Source organism: Gorilla gorilla, chromosome 10 (genome assembly GCF_029281585.2).
Source record: "Gorilla gorilla gorilla isolate KB3781 chromosome 10, NHGRI_mGorGor1-v2.1_pri, whole genome shotgun sequence".
NCBI lineage: Eukaryota > Metazoa > Chordata > Mammalia > Primates > Hominidae > Gorilla > Gorilla gorilla.
Genome location: NC_073234.2, coordinates 72,887,659 through 72,913,147, shown reverse-complemented (window position 1 = coordinate 72,913,147; position 25,489 = coordinate 72,887,659). Strand labels below are relative to the sequence as shown.

Genomic DNA, 25,489 nt, shown 5'->3' with positions numbered 1-25,489 from the left:
TGACTATGATGTTTCTAGGTGTGTGTCTTTTCATTTATTCTATGTGGAAGTCATTTAGCCTCTTATATGTGTAGATTGTTTTTCATCAATTTTGGGAAGTTTTCAGCCATTCATATTTTTTCTCCTACTTCTCTTTTCTCATGTGTTACTTTCATTATGTATGTGTTAGTTTTCTTAATGGGGTCTCACATGATTTTTAGGCGTAGTCATTTTTGTTTGTTATTTATCCTTTCTCTGTTCTTCAGATTGTATGATCTTTATCAGTAGTTCTTAAGGTTTCCTGATTCTTTCTCCTCGTAACTGACATCTATTAATACAAGTTTCTTTACATTTTTTTTGAATAAATGCTTCTCAATTTGTTGTAAGACCTTTGATCAATTTTCCAGAGACTGAATGATTGCTTTGCCAGTTTGCCTTGTCACATGATTTGGCTGTGTCCCCTTCCAAATCTCATCTTGAATTGTAGTTCCTATAATCCCTACATGTCGTGACAGGGACTCAGTGGGACGTGATTGGATCATGGTGCAGTTTCCCCCATGTTGTCCTGGTGATAGTGAGTGAGTTCTCACAAGATCTAATGCTTTTATAAATGTCTGGCATGTTCCCTGTTTGGACTTCTCCATCCCGCCACCCTATGAAGAAGGTGCATTGCTTGCCCTTCACCTTCTGCCATGATTGTAAGTTTCCTGAGGCCTAACCAGCTATGCAGAACTGTGAATCAATTAAACCTCTTTTCTTGATAAATTACCCAGTCTTGTGTATTTCCTTCTAGCAATGTGAGAATGAACTAATACACCCTGCTTAACAGATGACATTCTGGAGTAGAGGTTCCCCCTGCTAGCTCCTCATATTGCCATTCCAGAAGTTCCACCCCCCTTTCCTTGTTTTTTAATCCAAGTTAAAATAGTGGTTACTCTGTTATCAATATTCTGTATTTCAAAAATGATTATCCTGAGGTCAGTATTATGAAAGACTCATGACATTCTCTTTATTCTCAGTGCATTGACAAAAGTTGAGGGTTTGTTTACGTCATCTGGTCGTTTTGGATCACCTCAACCCATGGATCTTTGCTGATTTCTTTTTCCATTTCTTTTTTTTAAAATGTAGGACTGTTCTTTTGCATGAATAATTTGAGATTACACATTTCATGAGTTTCAGAATATATATTTTGGGTTTATCATTTTAAAAATTGCTGTTGCTTCAAATATTAATTTAAACCTTAATAAAGTGCCATATTTATTTTCCTCATGGATAATCGGATAAAACAATATCCTAAAGCACATTTTTATTAGCAATATCTTATGTACCTAACACCATTTAAATGAACTAGCACTTTTTAAAGCTCCCAAATCATGTGATCAGCTGTTTCTGATTTAAAAATAACAGTAAGTTATGATAGGACTTAAACTTTTCACAAATAATTGAACATTCTGATTCACCTAGAAATAGTCCTGTATTTAAGAGATTAGCTGACCTCATCCAACTGGAATTTACTTATTTTGAGTATGTAACTCTGTGTTCATACAACGTTAAATCATCTATTCCAGGAGCTGGCTAAAGAAAATCTGTAACCCAATCCATGTTTAAACCAATTTAAGACCTAAAGTTATTATGTTCTATTAGGCCTAATATTCTTATTCTGTCTTTAGTGATTTTATATAATAATTTATAGACCTTTATTCTTTGATTTCCTGAAGGAATGTTACATGCCTGCCAGAATTTATACTTTGAGACTGCTAAGTACTTCTGTTAGTAGAGCTGATTAAGAGCATAGATTTTTGAATTCAGACAGACCTGGATCAGAGCCCCACTTCTGCTATTTACTAATATTTTGACCTTGGGCAGTTTTTTTTTTAAAAAAGTATTTTAGTTTCTTCTTCAGTAAGTGATGGAATAAACCATGGAACCTATTCATAAGAGTGTTGTGGGAATGCAGTGAGAAAAATGAATATTGCATGGCTAATAATTAAGCTCTTAAGAAATATTAGCTATTATCATTATCATTTCTATATGTAACATGTCAGATTTTTTTAGTGTAGCAATTGCAATACTTTTTCACTATCTCATAGCTGATCATTAGTTGGTTGTCTTCATATAGATTCTTATTTCAGTCTTCTTAGAATATCCACTTCGGAATAAAAGATTGTAGCCCATCTCTTCACCTTCTTGGGCTCAGTTAAAGGCAGCATTCCTTCGTTAACTTTGAAAATAAATAGATCGCTACAGATTGATGAAAAGGACATGAAATTTTGTTGAAGTACAAAAGAAAACAAACAAAACTAACCTAATGTGCCTCATATGCCAAATTTTCCCATAATGTTTACTTAGTTTATTTTTTTCTCTTATGTCATGATTTCAAAAATCTTTTATTCTGATAATTAACGGCAGCAAAATTAATGTACATCTTGGAAGACTTTACATAGGCACACGCCACATCGAAGATTGTTTACTGCAAGCAACATAAGAATTTTCCTTTACTTGTTTAATTGGGCTTTTGTCTTGAACTTGTGATTCTCTAATATATGCACTCGCTCAGACTTCATCAGTTCTTAATGTCTGTAGTTTTCTCCATCAAAGATTACTATCTTATCTATTATGTAGAGTATCATATTTTTGAGATAATGAGGAACTGTATTAGCATGATCCTTTTTTGTTTTAAGGTCCACTCAACAGTTGTGATTGATCAGGTTACTTTAATCCTTTGATTCTCAACTTCTACAGTGCATAGTAAATGATTTGTGTTGCTTTTTAAAAATGCATATGCCAAGGAATTTTCTTTCCTGAAAATTCTGAATCTGTAGGTGTAGGTAGGGGCTAGACATTTGTCGAGTTTTTCTTTTTTAAAAAAATTCTGTTAAGTTATTCTGCTACCCCATGGGAATTATTAACCATTGTCCTATCTTTTTATATTTGTTGGTCAATGTATTCTATTTTCTTTCAGCCATCATTTTTCTAATTTTTATTATTAATTAATATTGAGTCTCTTAAGGTTTTGTGGGTGGGTGTGCATACGTGTATGTGCTTATATTGTATCCCATTGAAATTACTGAGAATTTTTTTCCATATAAGAAAGATGAAACAAACCCTAACAGAAACCAAATGAGTGTATGATGGACTGCTGTTTTTAATACTTAAGAAAAAAGTGAGTTTTAGCTGTAACTAAGAAACAAAAACTTGTCCTACGTCAAGATTAAAAAAAACAAAAACTTATTCCTTGTTTTCCTTGATGTGGGATAAGTGATCACAGTAAGAAAAGAATTCTTTATAGTGCAGGCTTGGTATAATAGCACAGAGGGACTATCAAAGAAAGTCATACATGGAAAAAATACAGGCATATTTGCTAAAATAGATGTAACATTATAGCTTAAGGAATATGATGCCTTGTCTTTCTAAAGAGAAAGTATCTTTTTGCATAGAGGTGTTTACTTCTCATTTTTCTTTTCAGAACTTTCTCCGTATACATCTATTCAGTTAATAAGGTAGATATTAGTGCTTGAGGTAAAGTCAATTCAAACGTTAACTCATTCTCAAAATGACTGTTCTTTGCATCCTAAATAACATTTGGGAAGAATTTTCCAAAGGAACTATTTAGTTGACTCAATCAGTGTGTTAAAATTCAAAGTTGGAATTCCTGCTAACATGGTACAATAGTGAGTGGAAAGCACTCAAGAAATTAAGTTCAACATGTTGTTTTTATTTTGTCTCATTTTGAGCTCAGTTCATTAAAAATTCCAACTTGATGCAAATAAGATATGAACATTTAGGTTAAAACTTTTGTTTTGCTACTGTGTAAGGAATCTCTTTCAAGGCAATGACAGCTGCCTCCTCTCTTCCCCTTATTTTTTTTTTTTTAATATCGTGTTTACTTAAAGATAGATCAGTTAGAAAAGGGGCTTTCCCTTTTGAAACTCATCTAGAGAGGTTTTTAAAATTTCATTCTGTAGTGATTTTCACAAGTTGTTTTCGTGGTTCTGGCTTGCCTTGTTTGTGTTTTTGATTTTATACTCCCTGTTGTTTTCGTTTTGTAACTTAAGAGATTTAGACATTTCACAAATTATACCACATAGGAAAAGTGTTGAAACGTTATCGAATTTTGATGTAGTTGACAGATTAAAAAGAATGCTAAGTAGAAAAATAGCCTGAAAAAGGCAAAAAAGAAAATGTAGTTTGTTTTAATATTTTATGCACACACCAGATAAATTATAACTGTACTGATTTAAAGGTGTATTTATGTTTCTTGGCCCATCTGTGGGTGCCTAAACTAAACATTATCTGTATTGTTTTTTGGTCATGTGAAAATTAGTTACTTATTATTACATTCATTTTGAAACCAGAAGGGTTTATTTTTTAATTTTTTTATATCATCTTCTCAAACTCTAGGGTTTTCCCCTCTGGTATTTTGTTTGCATGCATTTGGCCAAGCAGAATACATTTTAAAAACTTATCATTATAAGTACCTATACATTTCAAGATATTGCCACTACAGCTAGACATACAGACACAGAAACTCATTTTGCTTTTGCAGTCTTTGTTTCTGATGCTTGACTAAGTTGGTGATCTTTAATTCTGTGTATTATATTCCAGATGGCAAAAACCAGTCAATGCTGGGCACTTGAATAGTACTTATAAATACTTTACCATCTTAATGAGAAAGTAAGGAATGAGGAGATTGTTTTCTAAAGCTTTACTTAGACCATTTTATGAAGAGAATTTTCTGATATTTTTCTCTTCCTCTTATATTTAAATATTAGGGTATTGAATTAGGTACAATGAAGTTTTAACTTATTAGGCACATGAAATTTCTGCTACTTACAGTGAAAAAAGATGCAAAATTGCTACATACACTTTAGTAGCTCTAAAATCATTGTGATGAAAATTCTCAGTATACTAATTTCCTATGTTAACCAAAGTTTGTTTTGTTGAGAGTTTTGGTCTTTTGTGCATTTTCTGAAAAGGTCAGATATACGCTAAATACTTTTTGGTAAGGATTGCTTTGAATTTTAGTAATGTAAAATATGTCACATGCCAGCTTGAGTATCACATGACTGCTGTATTCTTATTTTTCAAAAGCATCCACTTGCTAGTATTTTATTTGAACTCTTGAATTGTTTGTACCGTTTTATAAAGGAGAACATATTACATTTAGGAGACCAATATTTTCCCAGGGTGTAGAGTTACTTGTATTGTATAAAGTTCTTTTCCAAGGAGAGAGAAACAATTTTGTTTTCTCTTCCTTTGATATTTTCCCTTGATTGGATATTGCTAAGTTTTTGCACAAAGAGAGGAAAAGTAAAAATTAAGATATGTAAGACCTGACAGCATATCTTTATTTGAATTCCACCATTTTGTTAATCCAAAGGTATAAAATAAATTTATAGTTTCAGTTATTTGATTGAATAAGGATTCTCATAAATTCCAGCTTTTATCATATGATCAGATTTTTCCTGGACAAATAAAGATGTTTGCTGTTGCCAATAGAGTTTGGCCTACTAGCATGCTAGCTAGATACTAGTGATTGGTTTGGAGCTAAGGACTTGGCTTGTCCTTTGTTATCCCTCCCACCAACTTAACCTCAGTGGAGGATTGAGAAAGATTTGGTAGTTGAGAATACTTTTGTGTGCCTCTGTGTTTCCTGGGCTTAGCCAGAATTTTGCATGCACAGCTATTCTTGTGGTTTTTCAAGCCAGGCCAAACCCAAAAGGTATTGGAAACCTTGCCAGAAGACTCATTCTAATATAGATTTAAAGCTTGCCTTTATACTGTGACTGGTCCATTAGCTGATAGTCAAAGGAATGAAGAGGAAGACTTCATTCTATTTTAGGAATAAAAATTTCAAGTTTCTTTTGTGTAGCAGACTTTTAAAAATAATTCCAAAGATAAAAAACCTTAAGATGTGTAGAGTTTACATAAAAACCCTAGAAGAAAACCTGGGAAATACCATTCAGGACATAGGCATGGGCAAGAACTTCATAACTAAAACACCAAAAGCAATGGCAACAAAACCAAAATTGACAAATGGGATCTAATTAAACTAAAGAGCTTCTGCACAGCAAAAGAAATGACCATCAGAGTGAAGAGGCAACCTACAGAATGGGAGAAAATTTTTGCAGTCTACCCATCTGACAAAGGGCTAATATCCAGAATCTACAAAGAACTCAAACAAATTTTCAAAAAAAAAAAAAAAAACCATAACCCCATCAAAAAGTGGGCAAAGGATATGAACAGACACTTCTCAAAAGAAGACATCTATGCAGCCAACAGACACATGAAAAAATGCTCATCATCACTGGCCATCAGAGAAATGCAAATCAAAACCACAGTGAGATACCATCTCACACCAGTTAGAATGGCAGTCATTAAAAAGTCAGGAAACAACAGATGCTGGAGAGGATGTGGAGAAACAGGAACACTTACACTGTTGGTGGGAGTGTATATTAGTTCAACCATTGTGGAAGACAGTGTGGTGATTCCTCAAGGATCTAGAACTAGAAATACCATTTGACCTAGCAATCCCATTACTGGGCATATACCCAAAGGGTTATAAATCATTCTACTATAAGAACACATGCACACGTATGTTTATTGCAGCACTATTCACAATAGCAAAGACTTGGAACTAACCCAAATGTCAGTGATTTAGTCAGTAACTTCACCCAGTGAGAGACTGGATTAAGAAAATGTGGCACATATACACAATGGAATACTATGCAGCCATAAAAAAGGATGAGTTCATGCCTTTGCAGGGATGTGGATGAAGCTGTAAACCATCATTCTCAGCAAACTATCACAAGGACAGAAAACCAAACACCGCATGTTTTCACTCATAGGTGGGAATTGAACAATGAGATTACTTGGACACAGGAAGGGGAACATCACACACCAGGGCCTGTTGGGGGTTGGGGGGCTGGGGGAGGGATAGCATTAGGAGAAATACCTAATGTAACTGATGAGTTGATGGGTGCGACAAACCAACATGGCACGTGTATACCTATGTATCAAACCTGTACCTTGTGCACATGTACCCTAGAACTTAAAGTATAATAATAATAAAAAAGATGTGTAGAGTTTAGTTAGTTGTTTTAGACATGTAAGAACTGTCTTTTCCCTCTCAATAATTTTTCACTTACTAAAATGAACTTTTCTTTTTTATACTACATCAGGTTAATATTTGTGACTAATGTTGCTGAGACCTGAATGTTGTAGCAATGTGAGTCTCATTCTATCAGAATATTCTTGATTAATTGCAGATTTCTGCTCATTATAACAAATTCAGGCCACTGTATCATTAGTTTCTTCCAAGGGCCATAATAAGATTATTTATTCATTTTGACCTGATTGAGATTTGACCTGTTCTGATGCAGTTGAAAGTTTTTTTCGAATCTGTTTCTAAGCTTGTTCAACAGGTTTCTATCTTCAGTAATAATGCTGGAGGACTGATTATACAGTAGCATTTGTAAAGGGCATATTTCTTTAACAATATCAATCAATATAATGTCAATTATTTAGTTTTTAGTCTTTCATTATTCTAATGAACTGAATTATCAGTAAGGTCTGTCTAGATTCAAGCATTTTCAGTATTAGAGAAAAACACTACCTAATTATACTGTAGGAAAAGTACTTATATGTGTGTGCTACAGATTTTTATTTATTAGCCACCAATATTTCCGTTTGTGAAAGGCCACACAATATAGTTGTTACAGGCAAGGGAGATAAACTGATGAAATTTAGACATGCTTACACTCATTAAGGATATATACACAAAAAACAGGCAAGGGAGATAAACTGATGAAATTTAGACATGCTTACACTCATTAAGGATATATACACAAAAAACTATTTGTAAAGATGATGGTCTATAAAAGTTTACTTTTGATTTTTAAATTTCTTTCTGGTTTGAATAGATACTGAGAATGGTTAAATTTATTATTTATTCTGAACTATAAAACAGACTGAAAAGAAAAGCAGAGATGTAATAATTAATGTAAGAGAGAATAGCATTTTAATATGTCTGTTTTGTTTCTGATTGCAACCCAATATTAAAATGGAGGTTTTGTTTTTAATCCCTACCTTCTAGGTAATCAACTTTGGGAAACCTGATTTATGAGAATATTGATTTTATACCAAGGATAAATTAATAGGGGATATAATAATTTGCCTTATCAAAATATCATATTTTTTTGTCATGGTAACATATGCACTTAATGCAAAATTCAAAAGATATAGAATTATGTATTATAAAAATTAATTTTGCTCCCATTGGTATTTGGGCATCAGTCTTCTCTTTTTCCTTTATCTTTTCCAGAGATGGGATAATATGCATAAAATTGTCACATTTCTGATTTTCGGTAATTTGACTGTCAAATTGCTTTATAGCAATCAGAGGCGAATTCCATTTGAGAAGTAATCTCAATAGTCTGCTTTAGTTCATTTTACTTAGTTCATCAAGTTCAAAGGTTACTGTATTTTGTTGTTTTAGTAGGATATTCATGTAGCCAATTTTTTTGATAATTTTGTAACAACCCAATCTGAGCTGTTGTTAAATCAGCAAGCACTACTTGGTGTCATTTTATTATAGTGAGGTATTTCCATATCATTTACTGTAGTAATAATTACCCTGAGCCACTTGGATGGCTTTGTCCCTTCCTCTGAGGCTTCTTCTCAACTCACAGTCAAGCTAGAGCTTGGAACTGCAGGGGACCTCTGGCCCTCTGTCTGTTCTGGGGATGGCATCTCTTCTAATTTTTTGATGCCCAAACTAATGGATTTTAAATATTTTTATTCACCCTTAATGTAATCACATCTTTCAGGTACCAATGGTAACTTTAAACTGAGAAATAACTAATAGAAGTATTTATAGTTGTTATCTAAGTTCACAAACTCATTCACTTAGTCTCAAAATCTAGTCTGCCTCAAAATTTAGTCTTAACATGTTTGCTGTAATAAAATTGATTTAAATCAAACCTCTAATCTCTTAATGTTGATGGCTTTTCAGTATGAGGAAAAGTTCTAATCTTTGAGATCAATATTTTATGAATGTAACTGAATTAATTGGGAGGAAAATACTAATTTTAAAATAATATTTATAATAAATTTTAAAATATTTATTTTAATCATCATAAACCTAGTAACTAAAACAATAACGTTGATCCTAGGTTGAATCCACAGAACATGAATTTCCTATGTCATAAAAAGTAGGTAATTTAACTCTCAAACAACAAACTGTTAGAATACAGGATTTCACCATTAATGTAAAAAAAAACTAAGTGTCATAATTTGTCAGAATACCTTCATCATTGGGAGAGAAGAAACTCTTCTTCTCCTCATATATGAGATAAAATGAGGAATCTAATACATAGAGAAACATGGTGCCTTGATGGAACACATGTAACCAACAGAAGAGGAGTTGTAAATAAAAGCCACATCATTTAAGGCTTGATTCAGGGCTCTCTTCAAGAGTATACCGCCTCCTTGCAAAGTTAATTCATATGTATTTAAGCAAATATTTTAGACATCTAGATGAGTTTATTTCTTCCCATGATCAGTGATTTTATATTTCAGAAAATGAGATGCATAGGCCTTTACTGTATTAATAACTAGGTGCTCTACTTAATTGTATGAATGATTATGAAGAGGTTATTTTGGTCAGAATTCTTTTTTTCCCTTTCCTTTTTTTTAAACTGAAACTGTAGCTCTTATTCAAGTCACAAGGAATAATGTGGCATCTGAGGGAGAGGGATATCCATATGGCAGCCTTTCAAAAGGTTAAAGTATCTGGAAGGCAGACATGCAGAGTCTCTGTGCTGTACTTAATTTTAGAAACTTCTTAATTTTAATGTGTTGTCCATGGCACAAAAGAAATTTTCACTGGGAGACTTTTGTGGTGTTTGAGGTAACAACTCTTATGTTACTAGATTCCCTTAACAACAAGGCCAACAGGAATGATTCCCTGTGTCCTGAAGATTTTCTTTGGCTTTCACAGCTTCCAAAGCACTTTATAGCGTGGCTAGACTTTATTGAATTTTCATGTTTAGATCTACACCCATAAGTTAACATTTTCCTTTTTGAATTGTGTAGTACTACTGCACTGTAATTCAAATACACAGAAAAATCTGATATTCATTGCAGTTCCAAATGCTTCAGATCTGTAACAGGATAAATTTTCAGCAGCCTCAACTTGACCTTGCTACTTCTCTTCCTTTTTTAAATTAAGGAAAAATTTGGAAGGGAGAACTTGTTTGTTTCTTAATTCAGCTTTTCCAAAATTTTAGGTAATAGTTTCCATCCCTATCACTCTTCAGACAACTGTAATTTACTCTTGAGAAACATGTACCTTCATTCTTCCCAAAGGTTGAGTTCACAGAGTCTGGATGTTGCCTAACTTCTGCCTGGCTGGGCTGCAGGAGACCATGATCCTGGACTTGAATTTGGATCCAGATTTGAGTAAATGAAATTTTTAAATCTAAATTGAGTGTTTGTCCCAGAGAATTACAAATAATTTTACATTGAACTTTTAGATCATCTCTTGATGATAGATTTTACTCATATTATTTCTTTTATATTCCAACAAAATTTTCTGAAACGTCTAAATACTGTTTTCAGAGATGCTTAATGTTTCTCCTCTAATACAACCGTGTACCTCAGAGATTATTGGTTCACTGATCTGAAGCTCTTTTAAAATACATGGCTATGTGTGTATTTGTGTGTATGCATAATTAAATCAAGCTATCAGTTTATTCTTCTGAATTATAGGCAAACAAAGCTATAGATTGAAGTTTTAGACCTCCAAATTGGCTAAAGATATATTTAATTAAGCCAAGAGCCATTGGGGATTAAGACAAGTTGGTAACCAAGAACAGCATTCAGGGCCAAATCTAGTCATTTGCCATCATTTGAATACTATTTCTTCATTTTCATAGTCTTTTTTTTTACCAGTCTTTTCATGATAAAATGGAGAATGTAAGTATTGTAGAAGAAATGTATATTAATAGACAAAGTGTCCAGATGAAGTTCAAGTAATTATTACTTCATAGATGTACTTGCAGTAAATATATAATTATTACTGATAGTAAGTATATTTACAGTACTGCTTGTAAGAACATGTAAGAACATGTAAAAACATAAACTCATGTAGTTCTTATTAGGATTAACTCTTTCACTACCAGAGAGAATAATTGCATTATCTTTAATTCTAGAGCATATACAAAAAAGTTCATGCATGGTGCATGAATTGTCAGTTTCTAACTTCCATGCATATGTGTAGCCCACCAAAATCAATTCTACATATTTTCATTCTTACACATTGTCCATTAATGGAGAAAATTTTAATAGCATTTGAGTGTCTTTGGTATTTTTCCAGTACCTAGAACAGTGTTTAGGAAAATATTTATTGACTAAATGAATAATAAATGAATAATTGAGTGACTGATAAAAATGAAATAGCTGGTTAGTCCACGAAAAGAGAAATCTGCTTTACCGGGCTAGAAAAGCTAAGACAAATGGAAACAAATGGTTAGAACTGATTTTTTTTTTTGTACCACTGTGTCTTTTCATGTGATTTGGGCCATATTTATTAACCACAGTGTCTGTCTTCATTTGTAAGGCAGGTATGTAAAGTTCATGGAGGAAAAATAGATGAATGATCCTGTAAAACGACTGAGATTCATCATTTTTACAAATGTACCTCATTCAAGTAGGCTCTCTTTTTGAATAATAAACTTACGATTTGTTTGCAATTTTGAGGGGATATTATAAGACATGCTAACAATTTAATATCCTTACAAAACTTGAAGTAATATTTTGCTGAAAAAAGGGCTTGTACCAGAAAAAAAACATAAAAATATCTCTTCATAGCTTTAGCTTATTCATTTGGCAGATACCTTTCAGTTTTGCTCATGTTATTTTTAGTTAAAAATGAGAAAACAGAAGAAATAATAGAAATAAATTTTTTAAACGATAGAAAAAAGATGTTTAAATAATTTGTGATATTTTTCCAAGAAAGGTGAAATTGTAGTTGATTTCAGATGATACTTTATGATTATTTTGTATATACTACTATCCTCAATAAGCTAAACTAAGTGTATAATTACAGGTATAATCAACATAAAAGTTTTAATAATTTCTGTATGAAGGGACAAATAATCAAGCTTGCCTAAATCATGATTAATTTGTTTAGTTACTCAATGTATTTGTCATGTATCTTCTATGTATCAGGCACTGTTGTAGGTGCATTGGGTATATCAGTGAGGTAAACACAGATTCCTAGTCTCTTAGGTCTTAAATTCTAGTTGAGAGATTATATTTGTTATACGTTTTGCTTCCTGCTTGCACTGTATCTTTATACTGTTCTCCATTTGTAAAGTATGACTTAATGGGTTGTTAGATAAAATTATTTTGTGACTTTCAATATAATCTAATTATTGTTGCTTACAATTAGCTATGTAGGATTCTTTTATGGTCACATAATCAGTACAAAGATGATATTAATATTTTGAAGACCTTATTCCTTAGACACATCTGCTCTGCAAATCTGGACAATCATTTAATTTGATGAGGCTGGAATCAGATCTGAAACAATGGGGCTATTTCAAGGGAGGAGAAATCTGTGGATTTGTTGGGACAATGGACTGTAGTCTGGGTTGCAGTAGTCTACTTTGGCTATACTTAAGTCATTCAAATTCCAGCATGCAATCAGTTCCACTAAAGAAATACACATCTAATTCTCACATGTATTAACAGTTGGGGTGGTGCGGCATGATTTTTGACTTAATACCTTTGTTTTCTATGAGTTTATAATATACTTTTCCTTCCCAGAATTTATGTCCTTCACACTATTTACTCACACTTGAGCCAGTGGAGTAAAAAGAATGAATATTTCTTGTCTTAGATAATAACTTAAAAAATTGAGATCTCTGGTCGGTACCAGATGGACTTGGTAACAATTTTGGTAACTTGTCTTGGTAGTTATAATTTGTAGCTTAGTGAACTTTTCAATAAATATTGGAACTGTTGATAGTATATATTTATGTAATATCAGTTTTCACACAGGGATCATTACTTACCAAGTAGCTGTTACGTCGGCTGGTTATGTACAAGGCAGTCTGTAAAAAGCTGTTCATGGAGTTATAGTTCCCGTATTAAGAGATCTACACATTTTTTAACACTTTAAAAATTATTCTTTTTTCTTTTTTCTGAGATGGAGTCTTGGTCTTGTCGCCCAGGCTGGAGTGCAGTGGCATGATCTCAGCTCACTGTAACCTCTGCCTCCCGGGTTCAAGCGATTCTCCTGCCTGAGCCTCCTGAGTAGCTGGGATTACAGGTGCACTCTACGATGTCCCCGCTAATTTTTGTATTTTTAGTAGAGATGGGGTTTCATCACGTTGGTCAGGCTGGTCTCGAACTGCCAACATCGTGATCCGCCCGCCTCGGCCTCCCGAAGTACTGGGATTACAGGCGTGAGCCACTCTGCCCAGCCTAAAAATTATTCTTAAAGTGTGATAGTTTTCCTCAAGTTTAGTGAATTAAATCCTCTTGGATAATACTACAAATCTCTGATAAAACTGTAGCTAAGACGTAAATATGTTCAAAATCAACAAAACATTTTCTGCCCTTGATAGCATTCTTTTTTGTATAGAATATGTTGGTGTGTATCTTGGCATTTGTATATACTGTGAGAGTCTTAATGCTTTATGGGTGTTTAGAATAGCTGAAAATAGATTAGAAATGAAATTTTTCTTTCATATATCTTTTTTTAATGTTGTAGAAGCTCAAGGAAGCCTCTTTGTCTTGGGTATCTGTAGAGACAGTTACAGAAGAAGACAATCAGCAAATGTTAAGATTATATTATGAGATGTGAGAAACGTAAAGGAATCTCTGTGTATTATGATATGTTAAACTGGAAGATAAATATTCAGTTATACAATAATAGAGCAAGTTATAAAGGCATGTGGCTAGTATCAATGTGTATTTGTATATCCACAGTGCTTAATCTAATAGTAGGGACAGTTTTGGAAATTACCTTATTTGCTTGGACTGTGGCACTAGTAATCACACAATGTTGAGCCATAGGACCAATGCTTAAACTCCTTGTTGTTATACAAGTTCTTTTAATACCTGACACCTGCCTTCTTGCCTAGTCATTTAGCTCCACTCTTAACTCCAGCTTCTGTACTCCAGCTATTAGTTTTGTTTTTAATTTTTTAGTTCCATAGGTTTTTGGGGAAACAAGTGGTATTTGGTTACAAGAGTAAGTTCTTTAGTGGTGATTTGTGAGATTTTGGTGCATCCATCATCTGAGCAGTATGCACTGAACCCAATTTGTAGACTTTTATCCCTCACCCCCTTCCTACCCTTTCCCCCAAGTCCCCAAAATCCACTGTGTCATTCTTATGCCTTTGCAACCTCATAGCTTAGCTCCCACTTACAGATGAGAACATGTGATGTTTGGTTTTCCATTTCTGAGTTTCTTCACTTAGAACAATAGTCTTCAGTCCCATCCAGGTTTCTGTGAATGCCATTAATTCATTCGTTTTTATGGCTGAGTACTATTCCATCATATATTTATACCACAGTTTCTTTATCCACTCGTTGATTGATGGGCATTTGGGCTGGTTCCACATTTTTGCAATTGTGAATTGTTCCGCTATAAACGTGTGTTCAAGTATCTTTTTCGTATAATGACTTCTTTTCCTCTGGGTACATACCCAGTAGTGGTATTGCTGGATCAAATGGTATTGCTACTTTTAGTTTTTTAAGGAATCTCCACGCTGTTTTCCATAGTGGTTGTACTAGTTTACATTCCCACCAGCAGTGTAAAAGTGTTCTCTTTTCACCACATCCCTTCCAGCATCTATTATTTTTTGATTACGGCCATTCTTGCAGGAGTAAGATGGTATTGCATTGTGGTTTGATTTGCATTTCCCTGATCATTAGTGATGTTGAACATTTTTTTCATATGTTTGTTGCCATTTGTATACCTTCTTTTGAGAATTGTCTATTCATGTCCTTAGCCTACTTTTTGATGGGATTGTTTATTTTTTTCTTGCTGTTGTAATTCCTAGCCAGAGCAATCAGACAATAGAAAGGAATAAAGGGCATCCAAATTGGTAAAGAGAAAGTCAAACTGTTGCTGTTTGCTGTTGATATGATTGTATACCTAGTAAACCCTAAAGACTCCTCCAAAAAGCTCCTAGAACTGATAAATTAATTCAGCAGAGTTTCAGGATTCAAAGTTAATGTACACAAATCAATAGCTCTGTGATACGCCAACAGCAACCAAACTGAGAATCAAATCAAGAACTCAACCCCTTTTACAGTAGCTGCAAAAACATAAAATACTTAGGAATATACCTAACCAAAGCGTCAAAAGACTTCTACAAGGAAAACTACAAAACACTGCTGAAAGAAATCATAGATGACACAAATGGAAATACATCCCATGCTCGTGGAAGGGTAGAATCAATATTGTGAAAATGACCATACTGCCAACAGCAGCCTACAAATTCAACCCAATTTCCATCAAAATACCACCTTTGGAGAAAGCAAACAAAAACATAAGTGGGGAAAGGACACCCTTTTCAACAAATGGTGCTGGGATAATTGGCAAGCCACATCTAGGAGATTGAAACTGAATCCTCATCTCTCGCCTTATACAAAAATCAGCTGAAGATGGATCAAGGACTTAAATCTAAGACCTGAAACTATAAAAATTCTGGAAGATAACATTGAAGAAACCCTTCTAGGCATTGGCTTAGGCATGGATTTCATGAGTAAGAACCCAAAAGCAAATGCAATAAAAACAAAGATAAATAGGTGGGACTTAAACTACGGAGCTTTTGCATGGCAAAAGGAACCGTCAGCAGAGTAAACAGACAACCCACAGAGTGGGAGAAAATCTTCACCATCTGATTCAAAGGACTAATATCCAGAATCGACAAGGAACAGCTATTCTTATCTACTGAATGTTCTTTGTGTATAGTGGTGAGTCTAACAGGTCACCAGGGTTGGGGCAACTTTCTTTCTCTGACACCCATCCTGCATATACCTACAGTGTGTGATGATCAAGGGAATGATTGTCTTCAACTTCAGACTGGGCGCAATGTGGAAGACTTTTAAAAAAAATCCTTACATACCTACCTTTGTGGGCCTTTTGTTGATCCATGGATTTAAATGACTGAACGGGGCTAAGATGAGACATTTGAAATATATAAGAGGCCAGTTACTCTTGCATAACTTTCCTTTATGCTCCCTTATCACATCTTTGGCTCTTATTTTACTCATTATCCTCCTTGACATTTCAAGGAGAATGAGTATATAGTTAGTGTACAAATCAACCCCTAGAGGAAGACTGCCTTATTCAAATTGTACTTCTTAATTATGGAGAGAGAATATTATTTTATTTTATTAACTTACCTGTCCTCCAAAGGATATAATATACTAAAAATTGCAGTTGAATATTGAGTATTTAAATATTGAATATTTAAATTGTGGGATTATTTGGAACCATGGCAAATAGGGAAGTGAACACAGTTCTTTCTGTTAAGCAAAATGATTCTATAATATCCTAAGTCCCCAAATAGAATGACATTTTTTTTCTCTTTACAAAAGATGCTGTGATTATTCTAAGGGAATTTTTTATAACTATATTATTTTTTAACTTTTCTGAAATCCCAACAAATGGTATGTTTCCACACAGGTAAATTAGATTTATATCATCTAGTCACATTTTAAAAGGATTAAGCTTTTGTGCCTTACATAAATTAATCATTGTGGAATCTTTGGAAGACACTGTAAATCAAGGGCTAAAGCAATTCTAGTAAGCATTTTCCTTATATTTTGATAAAACTCAGAGCTTTATTTTCCTTTACTAATGTGCTAGTAATTTGCAGCTTCATAGTGATGAATACTGAATTGTAGGAGTAGTAGCATCATCAGAGAATCTTACTTTTGCACAAGAAAGTTAGTTGTTTGAAAATTTGAGACTTATTTAGAAGTTTAAAAAATATTTTTGTCTCAGCTTTTAAGAATACATGCCTATTTATCCAGCATCTTAATGCATGGTGTTTTCAACCAAGTAAATCTGTATTCATAACAGAGATTAAGAGATTTGGCTGATTTTTTTTTTCTTGGTGAATATGCCAACTGTCTGTTTTCTATAAGACGTGTCTGTTTCAACTTATTATTTTGGTTATGAGTAGTTTATTATTTAAACAGACATCTAAAAATAGAATATTTGCTGGAGTTCTTGTAGAATGATTTAGAGTTTATAAATAGCATGAAAGATATTACTGAGAACTTGTTGATATAACATACAAAGCTAAACAGAGAGAAAGAAAAAAGATGATAATATTCTAAGCATCTCTAATAAGGAAGTGAGTGGGTGAAACATCATCAAATGCTGATTTGGTTTTCCTTGAAACAGTGGTAATATCTTTGTATTTATCTGACTTGAGTTCCAGCATTTACAGTATCCAGTTAAGTATGCTCAGCCTCCCAAGTTTTATTACTTTTTATGCGTACTGCCTTGAGACTCTGACTTACCTACTTTGACTTATACCTTTTCACATTAGGAGCGTGAACTTCCTGGGGGGCAGTTCTTTAATGTTTGAAGTTGCTCAAAGTTTCCATCTGCTTTTACTTGACTTGTGGTCTTGAAGATCATGCTTGGCCCATGGGATATTACAGTGTGCCGAGAGGATGTGGAGTTTTGTCAGCCAGTGAAATATGTCTGGCCTTTTTTTCCTTTTTTCTTTTTCTTTCTTTTTTTTTTCAGCAGCTTTCATAGACTCTTCATCCTGTGTGGTCTTCACTGAACCAAATTTATATTTAACAGAACTACTCACCCTCTCTATCATCTTCTGTGACTTGGCCTTTTTAAGGAGAAGATGTGTGGAAGGAACGTCTGAGCCAAAAAATTGTTATCTTGGCAATAGGAAAATGTAAAAGCAAAAGCTGAAAGTAATGTTATATATAAATGTGCTTCAGTATTAACAAATACATATTTTGTAATTTAGGAGAATATCGTATTACAGTATGTACAACTGTCAAAAATATTCTTGTGCCAACAGTAGATTCCCAAGTTTTGTCTGTGATCCAAATGACTTTTTTGCTTGTTTTCAGGCACTACTGCAGTCTTCAGTTAAGCAACAAGTAGAAGCTATTGAAAAACAGTACATTTCTGCAATTGAGAAACAGGCACACAAGTGTGAGGAGTTGCTAAATGCTCAGGTAATAAAAGTGCACATCCATTATATATTTATACTTTTCCCCTGACTCTCTCCCCTGAGAGCTCTATAACTGTTTATTCAGTTCTGTTCCATTTACTTAGTGTATTTTGGAGAAAAAATATGCTTATGTAAACTCAAAGATTGAGAATTTTATGACAGACTCAAAATAGAATGAAAGACCTGAAATATGTGGGTCTCCCCAACATTAATGATTATTCTTGTGTTAATTTATGGGTTATAATATATTCTCCAAATAACAGAAGCAAAGAGATATCTATGAATGCATTATGGCGAGTAAATGATTTTTAGTGAGATAAGATTTATAAATAACATTTGAATTTTTAAAGCACCTATGTATGTTTATGTTACCTTTCATTCTATACAGGCATTGGCTTCTATTTGAGTTTTTCTATTCAGATTTTTTTCTTTTCTTGATTTAATATCTTAGCTTAAATTATTCGCTGCTTTACATTAAACAAAGCAGCTGAAGATTTATAGATGTGTCATAGCATAAATAATGTATGTAAGAATTTCCTAGTAATATTTCTCAAAGATATAAAATTTGGAATGTGAAAATTAAATTGACTTCATATAGAGCATCTGTGTTATATCATTGGAAGAAAATTTACTAAGAATTAAGAAATAAAATTAGGAGTAGAATTTAAATGGAGATTATAAATATACCACCTTATTGTCAAGATTGGGGTCAGTTCTATTAAGTATTTTCCAATGTCATTTTAATAAGTGGCTTGCGTGGAAGAGGAAATACACAGAGAAATACACAAATACAATTATACTGTTTTAGGTAGTGAAATACCAGGCTGCCAGAGATATGAAATATAAAACTTTATGAATGGATAGAAACAGCATGAGGCATATATTAGCCGGAATGGACTTGGTTGTGCCCTAAACTCTCTGGCTTCAAATAGCAAAAGTTTATATTTTACTCATGCTACATACTCATTGAGGTCTGTCTTGGGGCCCTGTCTCATGTTGTCCTCACCCTGGGAACTCTACTGATATTGTAATTCCGACGTGGAACATTACCTGATACAATTTCGAAGTGAAAGAGAGCCGTGTTAGATTTGTATCTGTAATTAAATACTCTGGCCTGGAAATGACACATTCGATTTCAATTTATATCCACATGGTTCCACCCAGTCACAGTGGGGCCAGAGAGTGAGAGCCTACTATGAACTTAGAAGGGAGAGAACTGGAAATACTTAGTGAATAGCACAAATATACCACATTCTTTTCTTTTGTTCACCAAATAGTCAAACTCTCTATCTCACAGGCAAATTAACCTATCTTGTCCTCTTGGGAGAAAATCTAAAAGTTCCATTCAGCCATGGCCTCAAACTCAAAAGTCCAGGAACTCTTGGAAAATAGGAGGGGAATAGTGTGCTGTATTCTCTACATTATCAGGTCCAGATGTGGTCCCTTTTGACCTGAAGAAGTAGAACTAAAATCTAAATTGTTTATTCCCAACATGCCTAGTATACAGTGGTGAGACAAAGGTAGGGTATTTACTGTAAACATTTTCAATAGGAAAGGTGAAAAATTAGAGACACACAGCTATCATTAGTATGTAACAACTTTAAAATCTCACTGGATAGATTAAATAAGAGCCTCTGCGCATGAGTAGGGATTGCTCTTTCATTTCCCATGATTATCTTTTCAGAGTTTTTTTTGACAGCGTTCCTAGTCTGTTGCTCTTTGGGGTCTTGTAGGTTTTTTATTTTTCAGTATCTTTGTTTACTATATTTCAAATGGATTTTGAAGATTATACCATTTCTGAACCTGCTTCCTGTCTACAAAATATTGGGAGCCCAGGGGTCGTTTTAGGTAGCAAATAGTTACAGTTAATGGTAATGATTCCTTTGGTATCTTGTCCTTTATAGTAGTCAGCTCTGTTAAGGCTATATCTGCAGTTGTTTTAGAGAACTACTTTCTATTTTTTTTTCTTTTTGAAATTTTTTGTTTTTTTACTAGCCTGCCTTTGTAAAGTTAGATAACCGCTTTCTAGATTTAATATGTTTATATGCTTTGAACCTCATATTTGTCTGTCTGTCTCTCCTATTTTATTGCAGAGATATATTCATTTTATCAAACCAGGGTGGAAGAAATCTTGTGGTCTCTTTTCCCTAAACCATATAGCCTAAAACAGCCATAGCTTTATTTTATCTCTGCTTGGAGGCACTTTATTGAGTTTTTAATAGTGAGTGTGGCTAACATACTTAGTTTGCTACTTGCTGCAAGGCCAAATGTAGTTGGTATTTGTTGCTGAAAGCCTTCTCAGTTGTTTCTTAAGTGGTTGTGCATGCAAGTCTTCAGCTTTCTGTACTTTTCTATTTCCTGTGATTTGATGCTTGAGAATATTCTTTTTTCTATGAATTCACTGTTGAGCTTGTCTTTTTCTTATAATGCCTTCTCAAAAGTGGCCTGTTACGGAGTTATTAAAAGGATTCAGCCAAGTTACAGATTAAAAGATTAACACATGAAAATCAGTGTGTTTCTACACACCAGAAATGACAAATTGGAAAGGAAGTTAAGAAAGCAGTTTCATTTACAATAGTATCTACGTTTAACCAAGGTGATAAGAAACTTGTATTCTACAAGCTACAAAACATTGCTGAAAGAAATTTAAAATGACGTAACGAAATGGAAAGATATCCCCTGTTTGTTGATTGGATATACTTGGTGAAGAACACCGCAGGACGTTTATAGGGTTATAAGTGGTTCAGTATGATGAAGTGCTACTTAAAAAGCAAAGATTAGTCGTTGCAGTGGCTCACGCCTGTAATCCCAGCACTTTGGGAAGCCACTGTGGGCCGATCACAAGGTCAGAAGATTGAGACCATCCTGGCTAACAGGGTGAAACCCCGTCTCTACTAAAAATACAAAAAATTAGCCGGGTGTGGTGGCGGGCACCTGTAGTCTCAGCTACTCCAGAGGCTAAGGCAGGAGAATGGCGTGAACCTGGGAGGCGGAGCTTGCAGTGACCCGAGATCATGCCACTGCACTCCAGCCTGGGCGACAGAGAGTCTGTCTCAAAAAACAAAACAAAACAAAAAAAAACAAAGATTAAAGGGAGATTTGATTAGTATGTATTAATAACATCATGTAACATACAGAAATGGTGACTCCACATTTGTTTTTCAAATTATATTTCTTAAGATGCCATTTGAAATGAAATTAGTACCTTCAGTTTAACAACAACAGAAATGTCTTTGAGAAAAGTGCAAATCTAATAGCTGGATGGTTCCTTAGGAATCATTTGGTTCAACCTTTTCTGTTTCTTGCTCTCTCTCTCTCTCTCTCTCTCTCTCTCTCCTCCTTTTTCAGATTAAGAATTTCAGTTAATTCTAAAGCAGAGTAATTAGAAGCATGCACTCTAGAGTCAGACTATATGAACTGATCCCTGGCTTTGTCACTTAGGGCAAGTCTCTTAATCTCTCTGTGCCTCATTTTTTTCCTCTATGGATGAGATACACAAGTAATTACTACCTCATAGTACTATTATATGTATTATATGACATCAGATTTGCAATAGTGCTTAGATTAGAGCTTGACATATTCTGGGTGTTTATTGGCTGCATTATCTTTGTAATTCTTAGCTAAGACTGTTTGTATAGCTAGTATCAGAACCAGGGCTGGGATTCAGGTTTTCTAATTTCTAGTCTTTAGAAGAAAAGTTTGTTACTGGTATTTCATATGTTGTCTTGTCAAAGAACCTTTACTTTTTACAAAATTTACTTTGGTGTCACTGTTGTATATGAATACTAGACCAATCTTTTCTTCCTCTGTACTGTTTCAACTTACACTTTTGACACCAGACGTGTGGGAGTTTTCTGCATCAACAACCAGTTCTCCAACTGCCTGGACACCAAATTGGTGTTCTACAATTCAATTCCATTCTGACACTAACTCATCAAAGTTAACGTTCGACTTCACAAGTTTAACAGCTCAGTCCCAGAAGACTGACCTCACTTCAGATGCCAGTTGCAAGTATTGGGTCCCCAGGGTACCCACACTTTCCTCTGACTTGACTACAGTGTTATGAGTTTCCACAACTGGTCTCCCCTTCCAGTTTGATAATTTGCTAGAATGGCTCACAGAACTCGGGGAAACATTTTACTTACGTTTCTTGGTTTGTCATAAAGGATACAACTCAGGAATGGACAGATGGAAGAAATACATAGGACAAGTTATGGGGAAGGAAGGAGCCTGGTACAGAGATCCTAAAATCTTGGAATTTTCAGGGTGATAAGAGTATCTGTGGTAGCTTCGAGATCAGCATGGGGGCCATCATCAGAAAAACCGAGGCATGAATAAAGGGTTGAAACTTTCAGCCTCATCCCTCCAGCATCCAATGGCTTAATAAGTTACACCTATGTAATGAAACTCCTAAATGAAGGGATTCAGAAAGCTTATGGGTTGCTGAATACATAGAAGTGCTGTGCTTTATGACACTGTACAAAGACTAGTGTATTTCTTAGTGTATCACAGTCCCTCTCTCCTCTTTATTTAATGAGGGACTTTTGTATGACATGGCACTCGGCTTGGTTATAGGAACGTAACAGTGAGAGAGGGAGTGAGACATAGTTCTTCTAGTAAGCAGTAGAACAGATGATATAATTTTAAAATCATATAAGTTAGGATGGAATAAATAGTAATACAAAACTACATTCAAGGGCATAAAGTTCCATAGTATTAGGTGAAGGAAGACTTATAGGACTAATGATGAGTTCTCTCAAAGTTAAGGCATCTAAGTGAGGTCAGAACTGAGAGATTAGCATGAAAGAGGCAGATGGAATTGCATATTAAAAATCTTTCATTTGAGAAAATATAAGTGTTAAGGGTAAGACTGTATGAGAGTGCTAAATGAAAAATGACTATATTTCATAGGAAGGATCATAAAGGACCTTACCTGCCACATTGTCTGAAAGAACATTGGGTGCTATTAAAAGGGATTATCTAGAGAAGTGACATTTGTTCAGATTTGCATTTTAGAAATACTACTGTGGCTGAAGTATAAAAATTGAATTGATGGGAGGGAATATTAGTAGCATGTAAAATAGTTAAACAGCTATTTTAGCTACCCAAATGAGAATGTTGGTAGCCCAAACTAAAGTGTGTGGGTAAGAATAGAGACATTTTGATGGTTTTGAGTGATATTAAGGGAAGAGAAACCGGAGACTTTGTGGGAATACAAGAGCAGCAGTAGATGCTCATTGATAAAGGAGATTGTGTGTGTGTGTGTGTGTGGGCATGTGTGTGTGTGTTTGTGACACAAACACATATATTTTATATATATAAGTATGTTTTTATGTAATAGAATATATTTTTCTGTATGGGGTCCAAATTTTTGGTTTTGGCAATTCACTGAAATAGGCAACTTAAGACATGAAGCATGGTTTGGGTTGAAAATTTTTAGTTTTGGATATGTTGAGTTTATATTGCCTGTGCAAGATCTCAGAGCTGTCAGACAGTTGAATCCAGGGTGGAGAACTTACGAGAAAGCTGGTAATAGATGAATTTGAAAGTCATGTAAGTATATAGTCCTAAGTATATAGATGGTCATTGAAAGTGTATCTATGAATCAGAGAATATATAGAATGAGAAAATAATTCAACGTTGAGAGACCTTAACATATAAGGGATAGGCTAAGACAGCTCATGAAGGAAATTCTCTGGAGAGAAAGATAGTAGGAAACCCAGAAATACAGAGCATTTTGCAAAGAGAGAGTTGCTAACATTTTCAAAGTTTGCAGAATAAACAAGATAAGGACACATAAATTACCATTTCATATGGCAACAAGAAACTATCACTAACAAGAGTAGTTTCAACAGAGTGGTGGAAGAACAAAGTAGATTACAGGATGAGAAGTAAATGAAAGGTGAAAGTAAAGAAACAGATGACAAGTCTTTGAGGAGCTTAGATGATGAAAGTTAGAGACAACACTGTAGGTAGAGGGACCTATGAAGTGGAAACATTTTTATTTGTTGGTTTCCCTTGTATTTCGGCCTAGAAGTAGAGCTCATTTAAATGTATGGGCGAGAGCCCCAGTCTAGAAAGATTAAAAAAAAAAAATTGATGGAGTGGAGTCCTAAGAAGAAGGAAGCAATGAGTGGAGACTAACCTCTCTTAGGTAAGCAAATATTTTGAGGGGCCTATGTGTGTATGCAGTGTGTATAGATGTAAATATACATGTGTAAGTATACATGTGTATAGATGTAAATATAATTTTAAATATTATTTGTATCTTTGATTATAGCATTTATGAATTTTATTTGAGTTACTTTCCATCACTACTTATAAAATCCAAATTCCTATAAAGGATAAGTACAATATGCTATTTATAATTCCTTAAGTGCTATTAACAGATATATATAAAATGCTACCAATACACATAAGATAGAGACACTATCTGTATTATTATGTTGCCCTTAACCTTTTATTAAAGAAGAAAACCAAGCCTGGCTTTTGCCCATAATGCCTTGTCAAAAATAACTGATAGCAACCCACACACATTTTAAACATATTCCTGTTTATTTCCTTAGAGTTACAAGTACTTTCTTGAATTGAGTGCTAGAATATAAATTCCATGAGAGCTAGGTTATATATTTATTCTGTATTCCCCAAATCTATCAACTTTTTGGAGTGAGTTCTACATAAAATTAAATGTACTCATTCTATAGAAATATATACACTCATATATCTATCATCAACAATCAAGATATAGAACATTTCTATCAACACAAGAAGTTCTCTTATCCTTTACAGTTATCTTCCTTCTATAAACTCTGGATCCTGACAACCCACTAATCTATAGTCTCTCTATTGATTTGTTTCATTTTTTTCTGTTATTTCATATAGAATGAATTATATGGTATCTATTCTTGTATGTCTAGGTGCTTCTTGTGTGTCTAGATTTTTTTTGAGATTCATCCATATAGTCACATGTATTAATAATTTATACCCTTTGATTGCTAAGTAGTATTCTATTGTATGGAAACATAGCATTTTGTTTATTCATTCACTTATTAAATATTTAGATTGCTTAAATTTGGGGCTGCTTTAAATGTTTGCATATAAACTGTGTGGGGATATATATGTTTTTATTTTTGTTTGTAAATATTTAGGTAAGGAATTGCTGTGTCATATGGTAAGTATATGTTTAACTTTAAAACCAACTGCCAAAATTTTTTCCAAAGTTTTATTATATTTGACATTCTCACTATCAATGTATGAGAATTCTCTTTGAT

The 25,489-nt window shown here is 33.9% G+C and overlaps 1 protein-coding gene across 5 annotated transcripts in view; it reads left to right on the top strand.

Moving 5' to 3' along the window:
* CCDC91 (coiled-coil domain containing 91) overlaps window positions 1-25,489 on the top strand; it is a 363,679-nt gene that overhangs the window by 186,800 nt on the left and 151,390 nt on the right. For all 5 annotated transcript variants that reach the window (XM_063694095.1, XM_019039364.3, XM_019039366.3 and 2 more), the window contains one exon: window positions 18,115-18,222. In XM_063694095.1, coding sequence (XP_063550165.1) covers window positions 18,115-18,222 — 108 coding nt within the window. The remainder of the gene's footprint in view (window positions 1-18,114; window positions 18,223-25,489) is intronic.